General features: G+C 37.6%; 1 protein-coding gene across 6 annotated transcripts in view; it reads right to left on the bottom strand.

Moving 5' to 3' along the window:
- Positions 1-16,085, bottom strand: part of CMSS1 (cms1 ribosomal small subunit homolog) — a 383,859-nt gene that overhangs the window by 4,176 nt on the left and 363,598 nt on the right. For all 6 annotated transcript variants that reach the window (XM_025989926.2, XM_072721611.1, XM_072721616.1 and 3 more), the window contains 5 exons: positions 14,325-14,454; positions 7,750-7,809; positions 6,524-6,626; positions 3,586-3,646; positions 3,067-3,154 (listed from right to left, as the gene is read on the bottom strand). In XM_025989926.2, the coding sequence (XP_025845711.1) occupies positions 3,067-3,154; positions 3,586-3,646; positions 6,524-6,626; positions 7,750-7,809; positions 14,325-14,454 (442 nt within the window). The remainder of the gene's footprint in view (positions 1-3,066; positions 3,155-3,585; positions 3,647-6,523; positions 6,627-7,749; positions 7,810-14,324; positions 14,455-16,085) is intronic.

The following is a 16,085-nucleotide window of genomic DNA, read 5'->3' as shown; positions in this document are numbered from 1 at the left end:
ATGTGGTATCTAAGAAACCTAACTTATAGATACAGAGAACACATTGGTGGTTGTCAATGGTGGGGGTTGTGGGGGAAAATGGGCGAAAGTGTTCAAAAGGTAAAAACTTCCATTTGTAAGGTAAATAAGTTCTGGGGATGTAATGTACACCACAGTGACTACAGTTAAGACTGTATTGTGCATTTGAAATGTAGTAAGAGAGGAGATCTTAAGAGTTCTCATCATAAGAAAAAAAATTTATAACTATTCAAGGTGACTGATGTTAACTAAACTTATTGTGGTAATCGTTTCACTATATATGTATAAAGTCATATTGTACACACTGGACTAATACAATGTTATATGTCAATTATGTCTCAATAAAACTGTAAAAAACAAGTAGAATATTATGTAGAATATTACATAGCCATTAAAAATGAAAAATTAAAATTTTCATGACAACGAAAATCTTCCTAAGATATGTTAGGTAGAAAACACAAGTTAAAAAATTATGATATACAGTTTGATCTCCACTTATAAAACTAAATATATAAATGCATAGAAAAAAGACTAAAGGAAATATATTCAATATTAACTAACAAGTGATTATCTCTAAAGTGATTTATTTTCTTTTCTATACCTTTTTGCATTGTTAAAAAGCTCTGATTGTTAGAAAATCTCCATTATTAAATCTCTCCACTGAGACCTCACAACTCTATGAAAATCAAATTTCAACAATCTATACAGCTTTGTTCCCTCTCTCTCCCTTTCTCTTTTTTAATATGGAGAAGAGTGACCTTATTCATGGGTGGCCTAGAGACACACAAAGAACCACCTGGATTCTAGGCAGGGATGAGGTGAATCTTTAGCTAAGAGCTGTGGGAGAGGCAAGGTCCACCTGCTACCCAGCCAATCTCTTCCAACTCTGTGTCTTGCAGATTTGCTATGAGCACATCTCATCTGTCCCTTCACTTCAATGCCCTCTCATGTCCCTAAGGCAAAAACCCCAACTCTTCAGCTTAGTGTTCAAGGTCCTCCCTCCACACTCTGACTTTCTTTCCAATTGAATCACTGGCTACTAAAGCCCATGAAGTTTTCAAACAAGAAAGTTGGTCTCTTTCATAAACAATAAAAATTAGCATTGGATTTTTAAAAAAGATTTTATTTATTTATTCATGAGACATACACAGAGAGAGGCATAGACACAGGCAGAGTGAGAAGCAGGCTCCATGCAGGGAGCCCGACGCGGGACTCAATCCCAGGACTCCAGGATCATTCTGTGCCGAAGGGAGGCAGGCGCTCAACCGCTGAGCCACTCAGGCATCCCTAGCGCTGGATTTCTTAGGGTGTAAAACTTATTGCGGCAAACTTTTTATTGGCATTTTATTATTATACCAATCCTTTGAGGAAGATACTACCACTATCCCTATCATTTGACTGCAGAAACAGATTTGGAAAGGTTAAGTAACTGGCCAGTTGCTGGATCTGGGATTTGACTCTGAAGGTCTGAATCCATAAGAGGGGCTTTAACCTCAACGCTGTATCTCAATTATTTTTTTTTTTAATTTTTATTTATTTATGATAGTCACAGAGAGAGAGAGAGAGAGGGGCAGAGACACAGGCAGAGGGAGAAGCAGGCTCCATGCACCGGGAGCCTGATGTGGGATTCGATCCTGGGTCTCCAGGATCGCTCCCTGGGCCAAAGGCCGGCGCCAAACCGCTGCGCCACCCAGGGATCCCTGTATCTCAATTATATGTATCTGCATGCTCTTCTGATTCAGCAGTTTCACCATTCTTGATTGCTTTTCTCATATCTCCATACTTCAAAGATCCTATTTCAATCCTCATACTTCTGAGATCAGTTAAAGACCGTTATGTCTCTGCAAAGCCTTCCATACAGATTCAACCTCCATAAATTTCAACCCCTATAGGACTTGGAAATGCTCATTTGGCCCTTGGCATATACTGCCTCATGTTGTAAATCTCCTTCCATGTATATTTATTTCTTCAAGGATCAGGAGCTCCTTGAGAGGGAAAAGCTGTGGAACTAGGAAGGCCTAGACTGAGAGACTAGAGACTATGGGAGAGCCACTTAACCCTTCAGAGCATCAGAGTTTTATTCAGAAATAAAAATGCTAGACTGCAAGGGTGCCATGAATATTTAATGAGATACCTAGGAGTGTTTAGCGTAGCACCAGTGCAAGTACGAACTCAAAAAATATTTCCTTTCCTTGTCTGGGGCTGCCAAGTTTGTTACTTCTTTGTAATTGCAGACTTTTGTATATAGTGGGTTCATTTAACCCTGGATGATTTTCATCTGGAAGGAAACATTAGTATTTTAAGCTTTTGTTTGCTTCTTGGCAAATGACCAATTCTATACTGAGCTATTACATTGATGAACACATTTCTTTTAGATATATAAAAAAATCTAGGAAAAGCTCCAGTTACAAAACAAAGTTCTATTAGTGTATTAAATAAGTAATTTGGAAATGATTATTGAAAAGAAATCTTTAATGGTCTGGCAGGTAAAATAGGTAATAAGATCATCAGCAGATTAACAGGTTTTAGGCTACTGACTTTGAGAGAGCCAAGAAATTATAAAAACCCGCTGGTGGATGCTGTCTGGAATACTTTTTGGGTAAAGTACTAAAAGAGAAATGCATCTGGGAGAAATATTCTAGGATACCTATATTTCATCCATAGAAACTGCATTTTTGTTTCAACATGTTTTATACAAAAGCCTTCAACTGAAATAGGAGTCTTGGGAAACTAAGATTCAATTAATTAAGAGGGAAATACTCAACTCATCCAGCTCTACAAATTCTAGAGGTTGCAAATTGGTGGAATGAATTGTGGATCCACTAACTTGCTTAAAAAGCAACTGGAACTGCAGTTTGCCACAATCCTTACTATTCCCTACTGCATTATACTTATGCTGGCCAGCTTTACTGACAAAAGACTATTTCCAACTCCCAAATTAACACAGAAGTCTGGTTTCACTACATTACAAATGCAGTTTCTTAAATTCACATGGGGTTAAGGGAAACTCCCAGTTCTGAGTAGGCATATCAATGCCTCTCTTCATACCTTGTTTAATGAGTTCTTTAATCCTCCCTGGTGTTCCGACACCCAGGTGTACAACACGCTTCTCCAGCAGCTTTACCTGCTCCTGGACCTATTTTTCCAAGATGGAAGAGTTGAAAGAAAAGAAGAGTCATTAGAAAGTGATCATAGGCGCTTTATTTAAAAGTTAAGGAAGTAAAAAAGTAAATGGGGCTACCTTTGTTTAGGCCCAACTTCCAGTGCAAAGAAGGTTAATTAACATCAGACAGAAAAGCATCGCTCTGTAAAATTGGTACATCTTCAAAGAACCCAGGGGTCAAACCTCAGCTCCTAGGCAGGAGTTGTGGAGCACAGAGGAGAAGCAACTATTGTTGGGGCAGGTGGGCATGCAGAGGCAGGGAATGTAAAGAACACCAGAACAGCTGTTAAATATGTTATATAAGGAGGCATCAAAGAAAACACTTGCTAAGGAGATAAGAAAAACCAAGGAGTGGCCCTTAGATAACTTACATTCCCCATCAGGACCCACAGGGCCTTGCTTACCTTTATGTGTTTTGCAAATAATTTCATAACTTTGCTGTCTCCTCTGAATGCTGTCATCGACCTAAGGAAAAAAAAAAAGATCAATGCCTAAGAAAACTTACTCATTGAGGGCCACTTTGACTACTTAAGTTTTATGTCTTGCTTTAAAGAGAGTATGTGTATTTATGTGTATAACTGAGAGCATGTGCATGTTTATATATACACAGACGCAAAAACTTCTGAGATTTTCAGGTCAGCCCATCTCTGGAAGGAAAGTGAGAAAGCCTTTAATTCAGGCACGTATCTGGGTTGGCTTTGACTTTTCATACACAAGGTTAACTCTACTCAAGTTTCCTTGATAACTGAAACATATGTATCTGCCCTTCATCTGTAATATAGGATTTCTGATTTCAGATCCCTGGCAGGGAATTTATTTTTAAACTCTGAGAGAAGAAGAAAGCCTTATGTATTTCAATCAGAGCAATCTCCTACTTTTATCTAAGTAGGATGACATTTTAGGGGACATATTTAACATTAATTCATGGTCCTCAAAAGAAAAGATACTCTTACAAAAGTTAGAATTATTTACCATTAGTATTTATGAATAGGGCTTGTTGTGCTAGCTCAGAAATCCCTTTTTGCAAATCACCTAACCTTGAAGTGGATCATAATATTACCAAAGACACAGAAGAACACAGAATTGGTAAATGAAGTGTGACAACATAGTGCTTTTATGCCCTTTGGAAAGGTATTTATGTATAGTGAAAGCTCAAATCAATGTGACAGCTTGTTTTTAAGAGGCCATCCCCAGGCCAACCTCTTTGCCATTAATATTTGAACTGAAATGAGTTCTGTGGTGGTAGTTTTTAAAACACTGAAAAGTCAATGTGAACTACTATGATTTCAGAACCAGCAAGTACAGCTACCCAAAAACAGTTGGAGTCTTGAAGATCAATTGTGTTTAGAGAGGAAATAGTTGCATGGAACACTTTTGTTTTTATTCTGTGTGATACAATTTAATGTGTGTGCCTCATGGGGAAAGGAGATTTTGAAGAATTTAAAAACTACTTTTCTAAATTTGTAATCAGATTAGTTTGTTTAGAAAAATAGATGCTAAATAACTACTGAGAGTCTACATTTGAACCTTAATTTATTTTCTCCAGGACTTGGATTTTCCTTTGTTTTGTCTCCTGTCAAAGCCTGGTGCAGAGCCTGGATCTGGAAGAGGGCTAGTTCCATTAGTAAATTCCATTTTATTCTGATGTCTCTTCTCTGAAAGCTCAATGTTACCACTGGTCCAGTGGAAGCATTTTCTTTTTTCCTACAAAAACTAAACTAAATGAAAGGGTATGTGAAAGCACTTAGTAAAGCACTGACAAATTATCTTTAAAACATAATTTTTATATTAAAAATTTCAGTCTATTTGAATTTACCTTGGTATAAGAAGTGAGATAGGGATCCAACTTTACTTTTCCAGATGGCTACCCAGTTGTTCCAACACCATTTATTAAATAATCCATCTTTCCCTACTGATTTGTCACCTTTGCCATATGTTAGGTTTTCATAGGCATATGGGCCTACTTCTGGACTTCCAATTCCGTTCCCCTGGTGTGATCTGGCATGCATATGCCAGTTCCATACTGTTTTAGTAAGTGAGACTTGGTAATATATATCTATTGGTAATCTGATAATATTACAGGCATAGTATCCTCTAATACTCTTTATCAGAGTTTCTCCAGCCACTTTTCTTCTGGATTTTCTCTTATGAGCTTAGCTTCTTTTAAGAATTTGAACTTTAGCTTATCTGGCTAGAAAACCAAATTCTATTGGGGTTATATTGGGAATCTGTGAAATTTATAGATTATTCTAGATAAAACAGACATCTTTACAATATTGACTCTTCCCTCCCCACCTTTTTAAAGAGAGAGAGCACAAACAAGTACAAGCAGGGGCAGTGGCGGAGGGAGAGAGAGGAACGGACTCTCCACTGAGCAGGAAGCCTAATGAGGGGCTTGATCCTAGCACCTTGGGACCATGACCTGAGCTGAAGACAGAGAGTTAACCAACTGAGCCACCCAGGTGCCTCTATATCGACCCTTCCTATTCAACAACATGGTATGCCCTTTTGTTCAAGATCTTCTGAATCACAGAGCACTTATGTGGCTCACTGGGTTAAGCATTCAGCTCTTGATTTCGGCTCGGGTTGAGATCTCAGGGTTGTGAGATTGAGGCCCACATTAGGCTCTGTGCTGGGCATGGAACCTGCCTAAGATTCTCTCTCTTTTTCTCCCTCTGCCCTCACTCCCTCTTAAAAAAAAAATCTGAGTTACTTATGTAATTCTTTATATAGATTTTGGTAAGTTTATTACTTGTTCTATTTTTTTTTTGTTATCCTTTTAAATTAGATCTTTTCTTCCATTATTTTTTCCAATCAGTTATATTATTTCATTGCTTTTACTCTTGCCCTCTACAACGTGTGTTCTCCACACAGCAGAGAAAAGTGATCCTTTTGAATGATTATTCAGATCATAGGACTCCTCGGCTCAAAATCTTCCAAAAGCATCACATCTCAGGGCCTTTTTGTGCTTACTGTCCAGTCTATCTGGAATGCTTTTCTTCTAGATATCTGCTTGGCATTCTCCTTCACTTTGTTCATGTCTCTGCTCAATGTCAATCTCCTTAGAGAAGCTTACTGTGACAACTCTTTTAAAAGTAACCCCTCAACCCCCTCTATCCCTTTGCCATACTTTATTTTTTCTTATATAACTCAACATTATCTGACATTGTAATGTATATTTACTTGTTCGTTGCCTACCTCCCTCACTAGAAAGTAAGTTCCATGACAGAAGGGATTCTGTCTGTTTTATTCATTGTTCCATCTCTAGCATAGAACACATCAGCTTGACACATATCAGTTACTCAGAAAATGCTTACTAAACAAATAGATGAAGTGTCTAACCTAATGAGCTCCAAGGCCCGGACAGCAGAGCTGCAGATGATCAGCATCAGAACCGATTTCTTCTCATTATGGTTTTTCCGAAGTTTTACCCACTTAGGGCAGACTGAAAAAAGACCATAAGAAAAGTTTTACTCTAAATATAGGAAAATAGGGCCCCTAAAATTGAGTATTCTTCAATTATTCTTTGTTAGTGTTTAATTAAAGTAAAATATAATAAGTACTGTCCAGATTCTATTCTCTGGCTATTCTAGATATTAGATTAAAATGAAATATCATTAACTTATAACATAAAACACATAATATGCCAAGTAGCTAAATGTGACTAGTTTTAGGACCAAGTAAAAAAAAAGGCTGGAATAATACATTTTTGATAATTTATGTTTGATGCTTGAAGGCAAAGACTAGGAAAAGAACTCTGATTCAATAATGTTAAAATTTTAAAGAAACACTCAAAATAAAAATGGAAACGACCTTAAAAAATAGCAAGCATTTATTAAACATGAACACTGTTCTCACAATCCAGTGAGGTTGATTCTACTATTACCTATATTTATACTTGCTGAATGAGGTGGAGAAGGGTTTATGAACTCAAGTTGAGTGTCATCAGAGCTGATTTGAGTTTGAAAAAGGAATGTTAAATCTCTATATCTAAATTATTTCGTTGTCAATCACAAATAGGTGACTACCTAATATGAATAATCTTTAGCTTATTACTGGCTACACACAATATATATTGAAAAGATGAAATCAGATTGTGCAGTAAATATCCATGGTCTGAGTTCTGAGCATGTGAACAGAATTTCAGAATTTTACAGCTAGAATAGAGATCACATGTCCAACTTCCTTATCTTTCAGATAACAAAATCAAGTCCCAGAAGAGTACTCAGAGATCTGTCCCAGATCAAACAGCAAATTAGTGCGGGTCTTGGAACTAGAACACTTAATTATTCTCTGGATTCCTATATCAATACTTCTAATGTATTATAAACCAAAAATGAGACTAAAACCCAAATAATCAAAGCCAGAGCAAAACAAGAATAAGCTTAAATAAACAGAAATTAATATCAAGATGGACCTTAAGAAAAACCTCTATTTCAAATCCATTTGAGGTGGATAGTTCTGCTTTTAAATGTAGTTTTAAAAGTTTTTAAAGAGATGGATCTTATGTTTTAATGGAGTAATAACAAGTTGGTGAAGAATTTAAAAGAAAATTAGAGTTTACTTACTTTCTCTTAGGTATGATGAAAGACTATGAGTCAAATCATTGGCCTTGAGGAAACAGGAGTCTAGAACACAACAAACATGTTTTGTAGAGGATTTTGCAAAAACACACATGATCAAAATAGGTTCACTGTGAATTGTGCCGTCTTGAATAATATTGTAAAACATTAGTGAATGAGGGCTCATTATATATTTGAAAGTGTTGTTCAGTATTTAAAGCAACAGCAGCAATAAGAACAAGTAAACTTTTAACTGTCCATAATTTCTTAGAGTAATGAAATAGAAGCTTGTTCTATCATTCAATGACTAATGAAGCATGTTTATTTTTCAAATCCATAGAACAGGCAATATACAAAGATAAAGGGGGAACAGCTAACAAATCTATGTAGAGATGCTCAAACTCACTAGTCATCCTAGAAGGGCATATTACAATGATGGGATAATACTTTACACACACATTAGAATGGCAGTTATTAGAAAGATGTATAATACTAAGTATTGTGAAGAATGTAGGGTAATAAGTCTCTTGTGAAATGTAGGTGAGGTGTAAACTGGTAATAGCTATTCTAGAAAGTGGTAAAATTAAGTTGTGTATACCCTATGACCCCATGATTACATTCCTGAGTAAAGAATGGAAAGACAGTCTTATGTGGTCTGTAAGAGACATATACAAGTATATTCATCCTAGCATTATTTGTGATAGCAGGGGGCAGGAAGCAACCTCAGTGTCTGTATCTGAGAAAAATCGATGACCATATGTGCTACATAGCATTTAGAAGCAGTGAACTCCATATGCACAAGGCCATACAGGCATATCTCAAAAAAAAGTGCTCAGTGCGAAAAGAAACAGAATGAGAAGTTCAGCACATCATTTAGATAAATTGTAAAATGTACACCCATACAACAATATGACATTTTACCATCAAATATACATATTTAAAAGCATGTATTAACACATTAGAGTGAATGCTACGGAAAAGTAAAGAGGAGTGTAGATTGAGGAAGAGTGGGAATAAGCCAATAGGATCCAACAATACATTAAGAAGATTATTCACCATGACCAAGTGGGATTTATCCCCGGGATGCAAGGCTGGTTCCACACTCGTAAAGCAATCAATGTGATTGATCATATCAGCAAGAGAAAAAACAAGAACCATGTGATCCTCTCAATAAATGCAGAGAAAGCATTGGACAAAATACAGCATCTATTCCTGATCAAAACTCTTCAGAGTGTAGGGATAGAGGGAACATTCCTCAGCATCTTAAAAGCCATCTAGGAGGGACCCCGGGTGGCGCAGTGGTTTGGCGCCTGCCTTTGGCCCAGGGCATGATCCTGGAGACCTGGGATCGAATCCCACGTCGGGCTCCCGGTGCATGGAGCCTGCTTTTCCCTCTGCCTGTGTCTCTGCCTCTCTCTCTCTCTCTCTCTGTTTGACTATCATATATTAAAAAAAAAAGCCATCTACGAAAAGCCCACAGCAAATATCATTCTCAATGGGGAAACACTGGAGGCCTTTCCCCTAAGATCAGGAACAAGACAGGGATGTCCACTCTCACCACTGCTATTCAACATAGCACTAGAAGACCTAGCCTCAGCAATCAGGCAACAAAAAAGAAATAAAAGGCATTCAAATTGGCAAAGAAGAAGTCAAACTCTCCCTCTTCGCCGATGACATGATACTGTACATAGAAAACCCAAAAGCCTCCACCCCAAGATTGCTAGAACTCATACAGCAACTCGGCAGTGTGGCAGGATACAAAATCAATGCCCAGAAATCAGTGGCATTTCTATACACTAACAATGAGACTGAAGAAAGAGAAATTAAGGAGTCAATCCCATTTACAATTGCACCCAAAAGCCTAAGATACCTAGGAATAAACCTAACCAAAGAGGTAAAGGATCTATACCCTAAAAACTACAGAACACTTCTGGAAGAAATTGAGAAGACACAAAGAGATGGAAAAATATTCCGTGCTCATGGATTGGAAGAATTAATATTGTGAAAATGTCTATGCTACCCAGGGCCATTTACATATTTAATGCAATCCCTATCAAAATACCATGGACTTTCTTCAGAGAGTTGGAACAAATCATCTTAAGATTTGTGTGGAATCAGAAAAGACCCCAAATAGCCAGGGGAATATTAAAAAAGAAAACCAGAGCTGGGGACATCACAATGCCAGATTTCAGGTTGTACTACAAAGCTGTGGTCATCAAGACAGTGTGGTACTGGCACAAAAACAGACACATAGATAAATGGAACAGAACAGAGAATCCAGAAGTGGGCCCTCAACTTTATGGTCAACTAATATTCTACAAAGCAGGAGAGACTATCCACTGGAAAAAAGACAGTCTCTTCAATAAATGGTGCTGGGAAAATTGGACAGCCACGTGCAGAGTAATGAAACTAGACCATTCTCTGACACCATACACAAAGATAAACTAAAAATGGATGAAAGATATAAATGTGAGACAAGATTCCATCAAAATCCTAGAAGAGAACACAGGCAACACACTTTTTGAACTTGTCCACAGCAACTTCTTGCAAGATACATTCGTGAAGGCAAGAGAAACAAAAGCAAAAATGAATTATTGGGATTTCATCAAGACAAAAAGCTTCTGCAAAGCAAAAGAAACAGTCAACAAAACTAAAAGACAACAGAATGGGAGAAGGTATTTGCAAATGACCTACCAGATAAAGGGCTAGTTTCCAAGATCTATAAAGAACTTATTAAACTCAACAGCAAAGAAACAAACAATCCAATCATGAAATGGGCAAAAGACATGAAGAGAAATCTCACAGAGGAAGACGTAGACATGGAGCATATGAGAAAATGCTCCGCATCACTGGCCATCAGGGAAATACAAATCAAAACCACCATGAGATACCACCTCATACCAGTGAGAATGGGGAACATTAACAAGGCAGGAAACAACAAATGTTGGAGAGGATGTGGAGAAAGGGGAACCCTCCTGCACTGTTGGTGGGAATGTGAACTGGTGCAGCCACTCTGGAAAACTGTGTGGAGGTTCCTCAAAGAATTAAAAGTAGACCTGCCCTACGACCCAGCAATTGCACTGTTGGGGATTTACCCCAAAGATACAGATGCAGTGAAATGCCGTGACACCTGCACCCCGATGTTTCTAGCAGCAATGGCCACAATAGCCAAACTGTGGAAGGAGCCTCGGTGTCCATCGAAAGATGAATGGATAAAGAAGATGTGGTTTATGTATACAATGGAGTATTACTCAGCTATTAGAAACGACAAATACCCACTATTTGCTTCGATGTGGAGGGACCTGGAGGGTATTATGCTGAGTGAAGTAAGTCAATCGGAAAAGGACAAACATTATATGGTCTCATTCATTTGGGGAGTATAAAAATTAGTGAAAGGGAAGAAAGGGAAAGGAGAGAAAATGAGTGAAAATATCAGAAAGGGTGACAAAACACGAGAGACTCCTAACTCTGGGAAATGAACAAGGGGTAGTGGAAGGGGAGGTGGGCGGGGGGTTGGGGTGACTGGGTGACGGGCACTGAGGGGGGCACTTGGCGGGATGAGCACTGGGTGTTATGCTATATGTTGGCAAACTGAACTCCAATAAAAAAAATAACCCATTGCATGAATAATAAATTGCTGTTTTACAAAGAAGATTAACTCAAAAACTTCACACAGCAGATTTTAGATGTACTTCTATTACGGGTATAAATACTGCAGCATATTATAAACAAATTATTATAGTTTGTTTAAATAAATAGTATTATAAACAAACAAACAGTGGGAATAACGTATCAAAACACAATACAACACCACAGTAAAAGACAATATAACACTGAAATAAAATATAGGGGCCTTGCTCAACCAAGGACTATCACAGTCTAGCAATTATGTAGTATTATTAACTACATCCAAGATGTATAAAAAAGCAAAATCAAGTTTACCACTCTAATTCTTTCTACAAGAAAAAGGTTTTCTATAAATACAGAAGAGTGCTAAGGAGTAAACTATTACTAAATTAAATGACATTTATATTGTGACCCAGCATATACAACTCACATTTTGTCAGTTAACTTCAAAGATGTTGCTTCCTATACAGCTGTAGAGCCTTTGATGGTCTTTAAAACCGTAATTTCCCAAGCCTCCATATGATTAGCCTCACCTGGAGAACTTTAGGAAAGATCCAGATTCTTGGGACGGCCTCCTTTTGTTAGTAAGTCAGAATTCCTTTGGGGTGGGCCTGGGAATTTGTTTTTTAAGTTCTTGGGTGATTCAGTTGCTGCTAGCCTACAGGCATTTTAGCCCTGATCTAAACCACACTGCAGCTCTCAGGAGGACAGCTGAGTTAACTCCAAGAAATTCCTGCCTCAAAACTAATTAAGTGCCCATGTGTATGACATTAACAATGTACAGTGAACAATATTAACTGAAAAGACATGTTCTTGCCCTACAGACACAAATAACCTCAAATCAGAACCAAGTTAGACATTCAGCAAACTAATAGGAACAGTACTTCATTATCTGTATTCACCTTATATTTATGCTTCTGCCTCTGCCTGTTCGAAATAATCCAGTGTGTCCCTCCTCTCACCTACTATGGACTTCCTCTCTGTCCTTAGTCTCGTATGTAGCAACTGGGGTCTTTTCTCCCAAACATTCTCAGGATGCATTATTCACTATGTCTCAGAAGGAGACAATAAAACCTGAAAATAAAAACCTTTTCTTTTTGTCTATAAAAGTTTATTGAACATCTTCCTTCCTTCCTAAACCAACCTATGACCATACATTCTTACTTAACTACGTAACTAAACTGTAATAGAGCAATAATATAGTGTAAACTCACTATGGAACTCAAGTGACTTTTAAAGGTTTCTTCTGACTTCTATATCTCTACAATACCAGGAAACTAATATTTATAATGTTCCATAAGTATACAGAGTAGCAGCAGTCCCACGATCTCACAGAAGAGTGCTAAGGAGGTATACTTATCCTTCTGGAGTTGGAGGTATACTCTAACAAAGAACTGGAAGGAAAAAGCAACCACTGAGTCAAATTTGGTTAAACTTTGAACAGAGGCTTTGTTACAACACTTCGGTCCTGCGATAGAGCAGTCAGGACATAGCTCTCCTCAAAGGAACTATGCCTAGAGAGGGGTGGTTTCTAACTTCTGTTGGAGCTGTTGGGCTTTGTGCCTCTAAAGCTCCAGATCTCGCTCATGTGGAAATGCACTCCTTAAATTCCCTAAAGGGTATTCCTTTTGGAAAAGAAACAGATGGGCACTCATGTCTCCAAACTCAATGTGCATTTTTTAAAAAAGCACATCACAAAGGGAATTATAAAAATTCAGGGAACAGGATGTTTTCAGCTTCTTAAGCCTCTAGAAGGCATATAGTTGTAATGGAAAAGGAAAATCAAGCTACCCTCGACTTTTTCCAACAGCAATAATTAGATATCCCTTGTTATCTATAAATAGCTCTCCTGGAAGAGTGGTACCCAAACCTTGTGTGGTTTGATTTTGTAACATCTCTTTTCTTTAATCTCTGCTCTGAAGAGTTAATAGGATGTATCAGTATTTTCAAATTAATTCAGTTGTTTTAAGAATTTTGCAATATCTTTTTAACTTAAGTATAAATACTCTAAGGCAGTAGATCTCAAACAGTAATAGGTTTATTTAAGAGTCTTTTGGGGTGAGGTGTCAGCTTTGCTAAAAGTGCAGAATTTTATTCCTGTCTTTAGATAGTTTGCTTGAAAAAGTCTGGCCTGGGACCCAAAACATTACCACAAAAACCAAACTGTAACTAGAAATCTGTGATAAACACAACAAAACTATGATGCTTATTAACACTAAAGTTGGAGTGCCTGGGTGGCTCAGTCAGTTGAGTGTCCGATTCTTGGTTTCAGCCTCCATCATGATTTCACAGGTCTCACAGGTGGTGAGACTGAGCCTGGCACCGAACAATCCCCCAACCTCCAGTGGAGCCCCTTGCTGGGGTCCCTGCTCAGGTCCCTGCTCAGCATTGGAGTCTGCTGGAGATTCTCTCCCTCCACCCCTCCCGCCACTTGAACGTGTGCACTCTCTTTCTTTCTCAAGTAAATATATCTTTTTTTTTTTTTTAAAAAAAAGCTGAAGTTCTTGTCTATAAAAGGTGAGTAAATTAATGTTTCATATCTATACTTTTAAATGTGTGCTTTATTTTAACTTCTATTCTCAACTAAGGGTTCTTACTCCTTTAAGGATGTTAAAACAAAAAAATGCACTCAGCAATCAGCTTTTTCTTTAAAAAAATGCAATTAAAAATCTTTCTTTAGATTGAACAAATACCATGTAGTATCTTAATAAAGAAATCATTCGGAAGTTAAAACTATGAGGTTGAGGAAAGGAGTCTCAGCACAGGGAAAACAGATCGATTCACCAGCTGAGATACCTAGGTGTATCATATACAGTAGAGGAAAGATACACTGCTTTTGCTTTTCCTCATCAGGAAAGCTGACAGCAATAACCATGAGGCTTGATAAAATGACTAACTCCAGAGTAGAAAGGGGAAAAAAAATAAGGAAAAAAACCAAACAAGTCTGGTTGTACCTGGTAGATTTAGTTCTTCTAATTCAATCACTGAGCGGCTGCTGCTGAAATAGTCCTTCATCAAGTTCTGCAGGTCTTCAGGGGTCCCCGGTTTTGGCTCTGATTTTGCAAGAACATCAGTAATTTTCTTCTAAAACATGAGAAAGGAAGAAAACCTCAGGGAAGATAGATTTTAGAATGACATTAGCTTAGAATACGTTGAATCCTCTGGCACTTAAACAGCACGTAGATTTTGGCAATAGCTGAGTGTGAATGTGAGTCCTAATAAATACACTTGAAAAAACTTAATACTTTTTGGATGTATAGCTCCTGATTTGAAAAATGAATGGGTGATCTAAAAGTCTCCTTGTAACTCTTGGTCTGTGGCTTCCAAGAAAACTGAAATTTCTGTAGGAGTTTCCATAATAGGGCATTATTTTCTGTTAAAAGTCAAGAAATTGTGTTGCTGTGGAAACCTCTCTTTAATCCTTTGATGATTTTTATTCCTGGGAGAGTAGAATTTTGAGAATTTTTTGCCTAACCTGGTTTTTAAGGCACTGAGTCTCAGTTTGGATTTCTGGGATTAAAGTAAAACCCGCAGGAGTAATCTGAGCACTGGAGCCTACTGCAAAAGGGGGACTGTAGACTCTCAATTCTCAAGTCTTGGGAGAGAGTTGTGAGGTGGCCCTGTGGAAAGCAGAACAGGAATGACTTTACAGCATCTATTTTGATTTGAACTCATTTATGTAGCATTTACTGAGTGCCTGCAATGTATTAGGAACACTGTTCAGTTAATTTTCATCATAAACTTCCCTTCTCATTTCCTTCTAATGTTTCATCAAATATCCACAAAAGCCACTACTCACCCCCACCCTCAGCCTTTTCAACTCCTTCCACAATATCCTCATTTCTATACCACTGCCAAGAATGGTCAAAGTTCTGTCAAATGAATTAACTTTTAAAAATATGTCATCAGTAGGCACATTTTAGCATGATCTCAGCCAAGGCTAAAACTATCTAGCTAGAGTTTTGACCTTGAGCCACCAAGAACTTAACACTCCTGAAGGCCATTAGTGTACAAACTATCAAAGAGAAGTTAAAGTCACTTCTTTAAGGACTTGCCAAACCTCAGCCAATTTGGCATCTCCCATCTTTCTATTTGGCCATTTGTGAGCAAAGAAAACATATGCATATATACCCTTAACTTTCTAAAAGCTTGCTGTTAAGTAATTGGTTTGAATCCATCTTCTTTTTTCTAATCCCAATCATATTTCCTCTGCTGAATTCAGCAGTAGACCTTTTTTGGCAGGGAGAGAATTACACCACTGTTTTCACAACTGTGGTGGAAGGTCAAAGCTAACCACACTTTCTCTAAGGTTGAGCCATAAGAAAGTCTGTGTAGGAGCAATACAGTCTTCCACGCACTCATAGGCAAGTATTAAAATGCAATGCTTTAAATTATGGTTCCAAATTACAGTGAGAAATACCTTATACTACTGTCATCTGGTTAAATTTTTTTTTTTTACTAGTACTCTAAGATATAAGGTTTAAAAAACAGAAATGGATATGAAAAGAAAATCAGTAATTTTTTTTCCTTGGGCAGGACCAGAAAGGCCAGAGGGCAGAACAGCTTTGGGCTTCTTCTAAACTTAGAAATCCATGTCTATTTTCTAACAACAATGAAAACAAAGGTGGGTAACAATGATGTCTGGTGCTCCACATGAATGAAATAGGAATCAGAAGAATTTATTTTTAGCTTCAACAAAAACACTTAATACTAGT

This window comes from Vulpes vulpes, chromosome 1, assembly GCF_048418805.1.
Source record: "Vulpes vulpes isolate BD-2025 chromosome 1, VulVul3, whole genome shotgun sequence".
NCBI classification, from domain to species: domain Eukaryota; kingdom Metazoa; phylum Chordata; class Mammalia; order Carnivora; family Canidae; genus Vulpes; species Vulpes vulpes.
The sequence above is the reverse complement of the archived record's forward strand: the minus strand, read 5'-3'. Positions and strand labels throughout refer to the sequence as shown.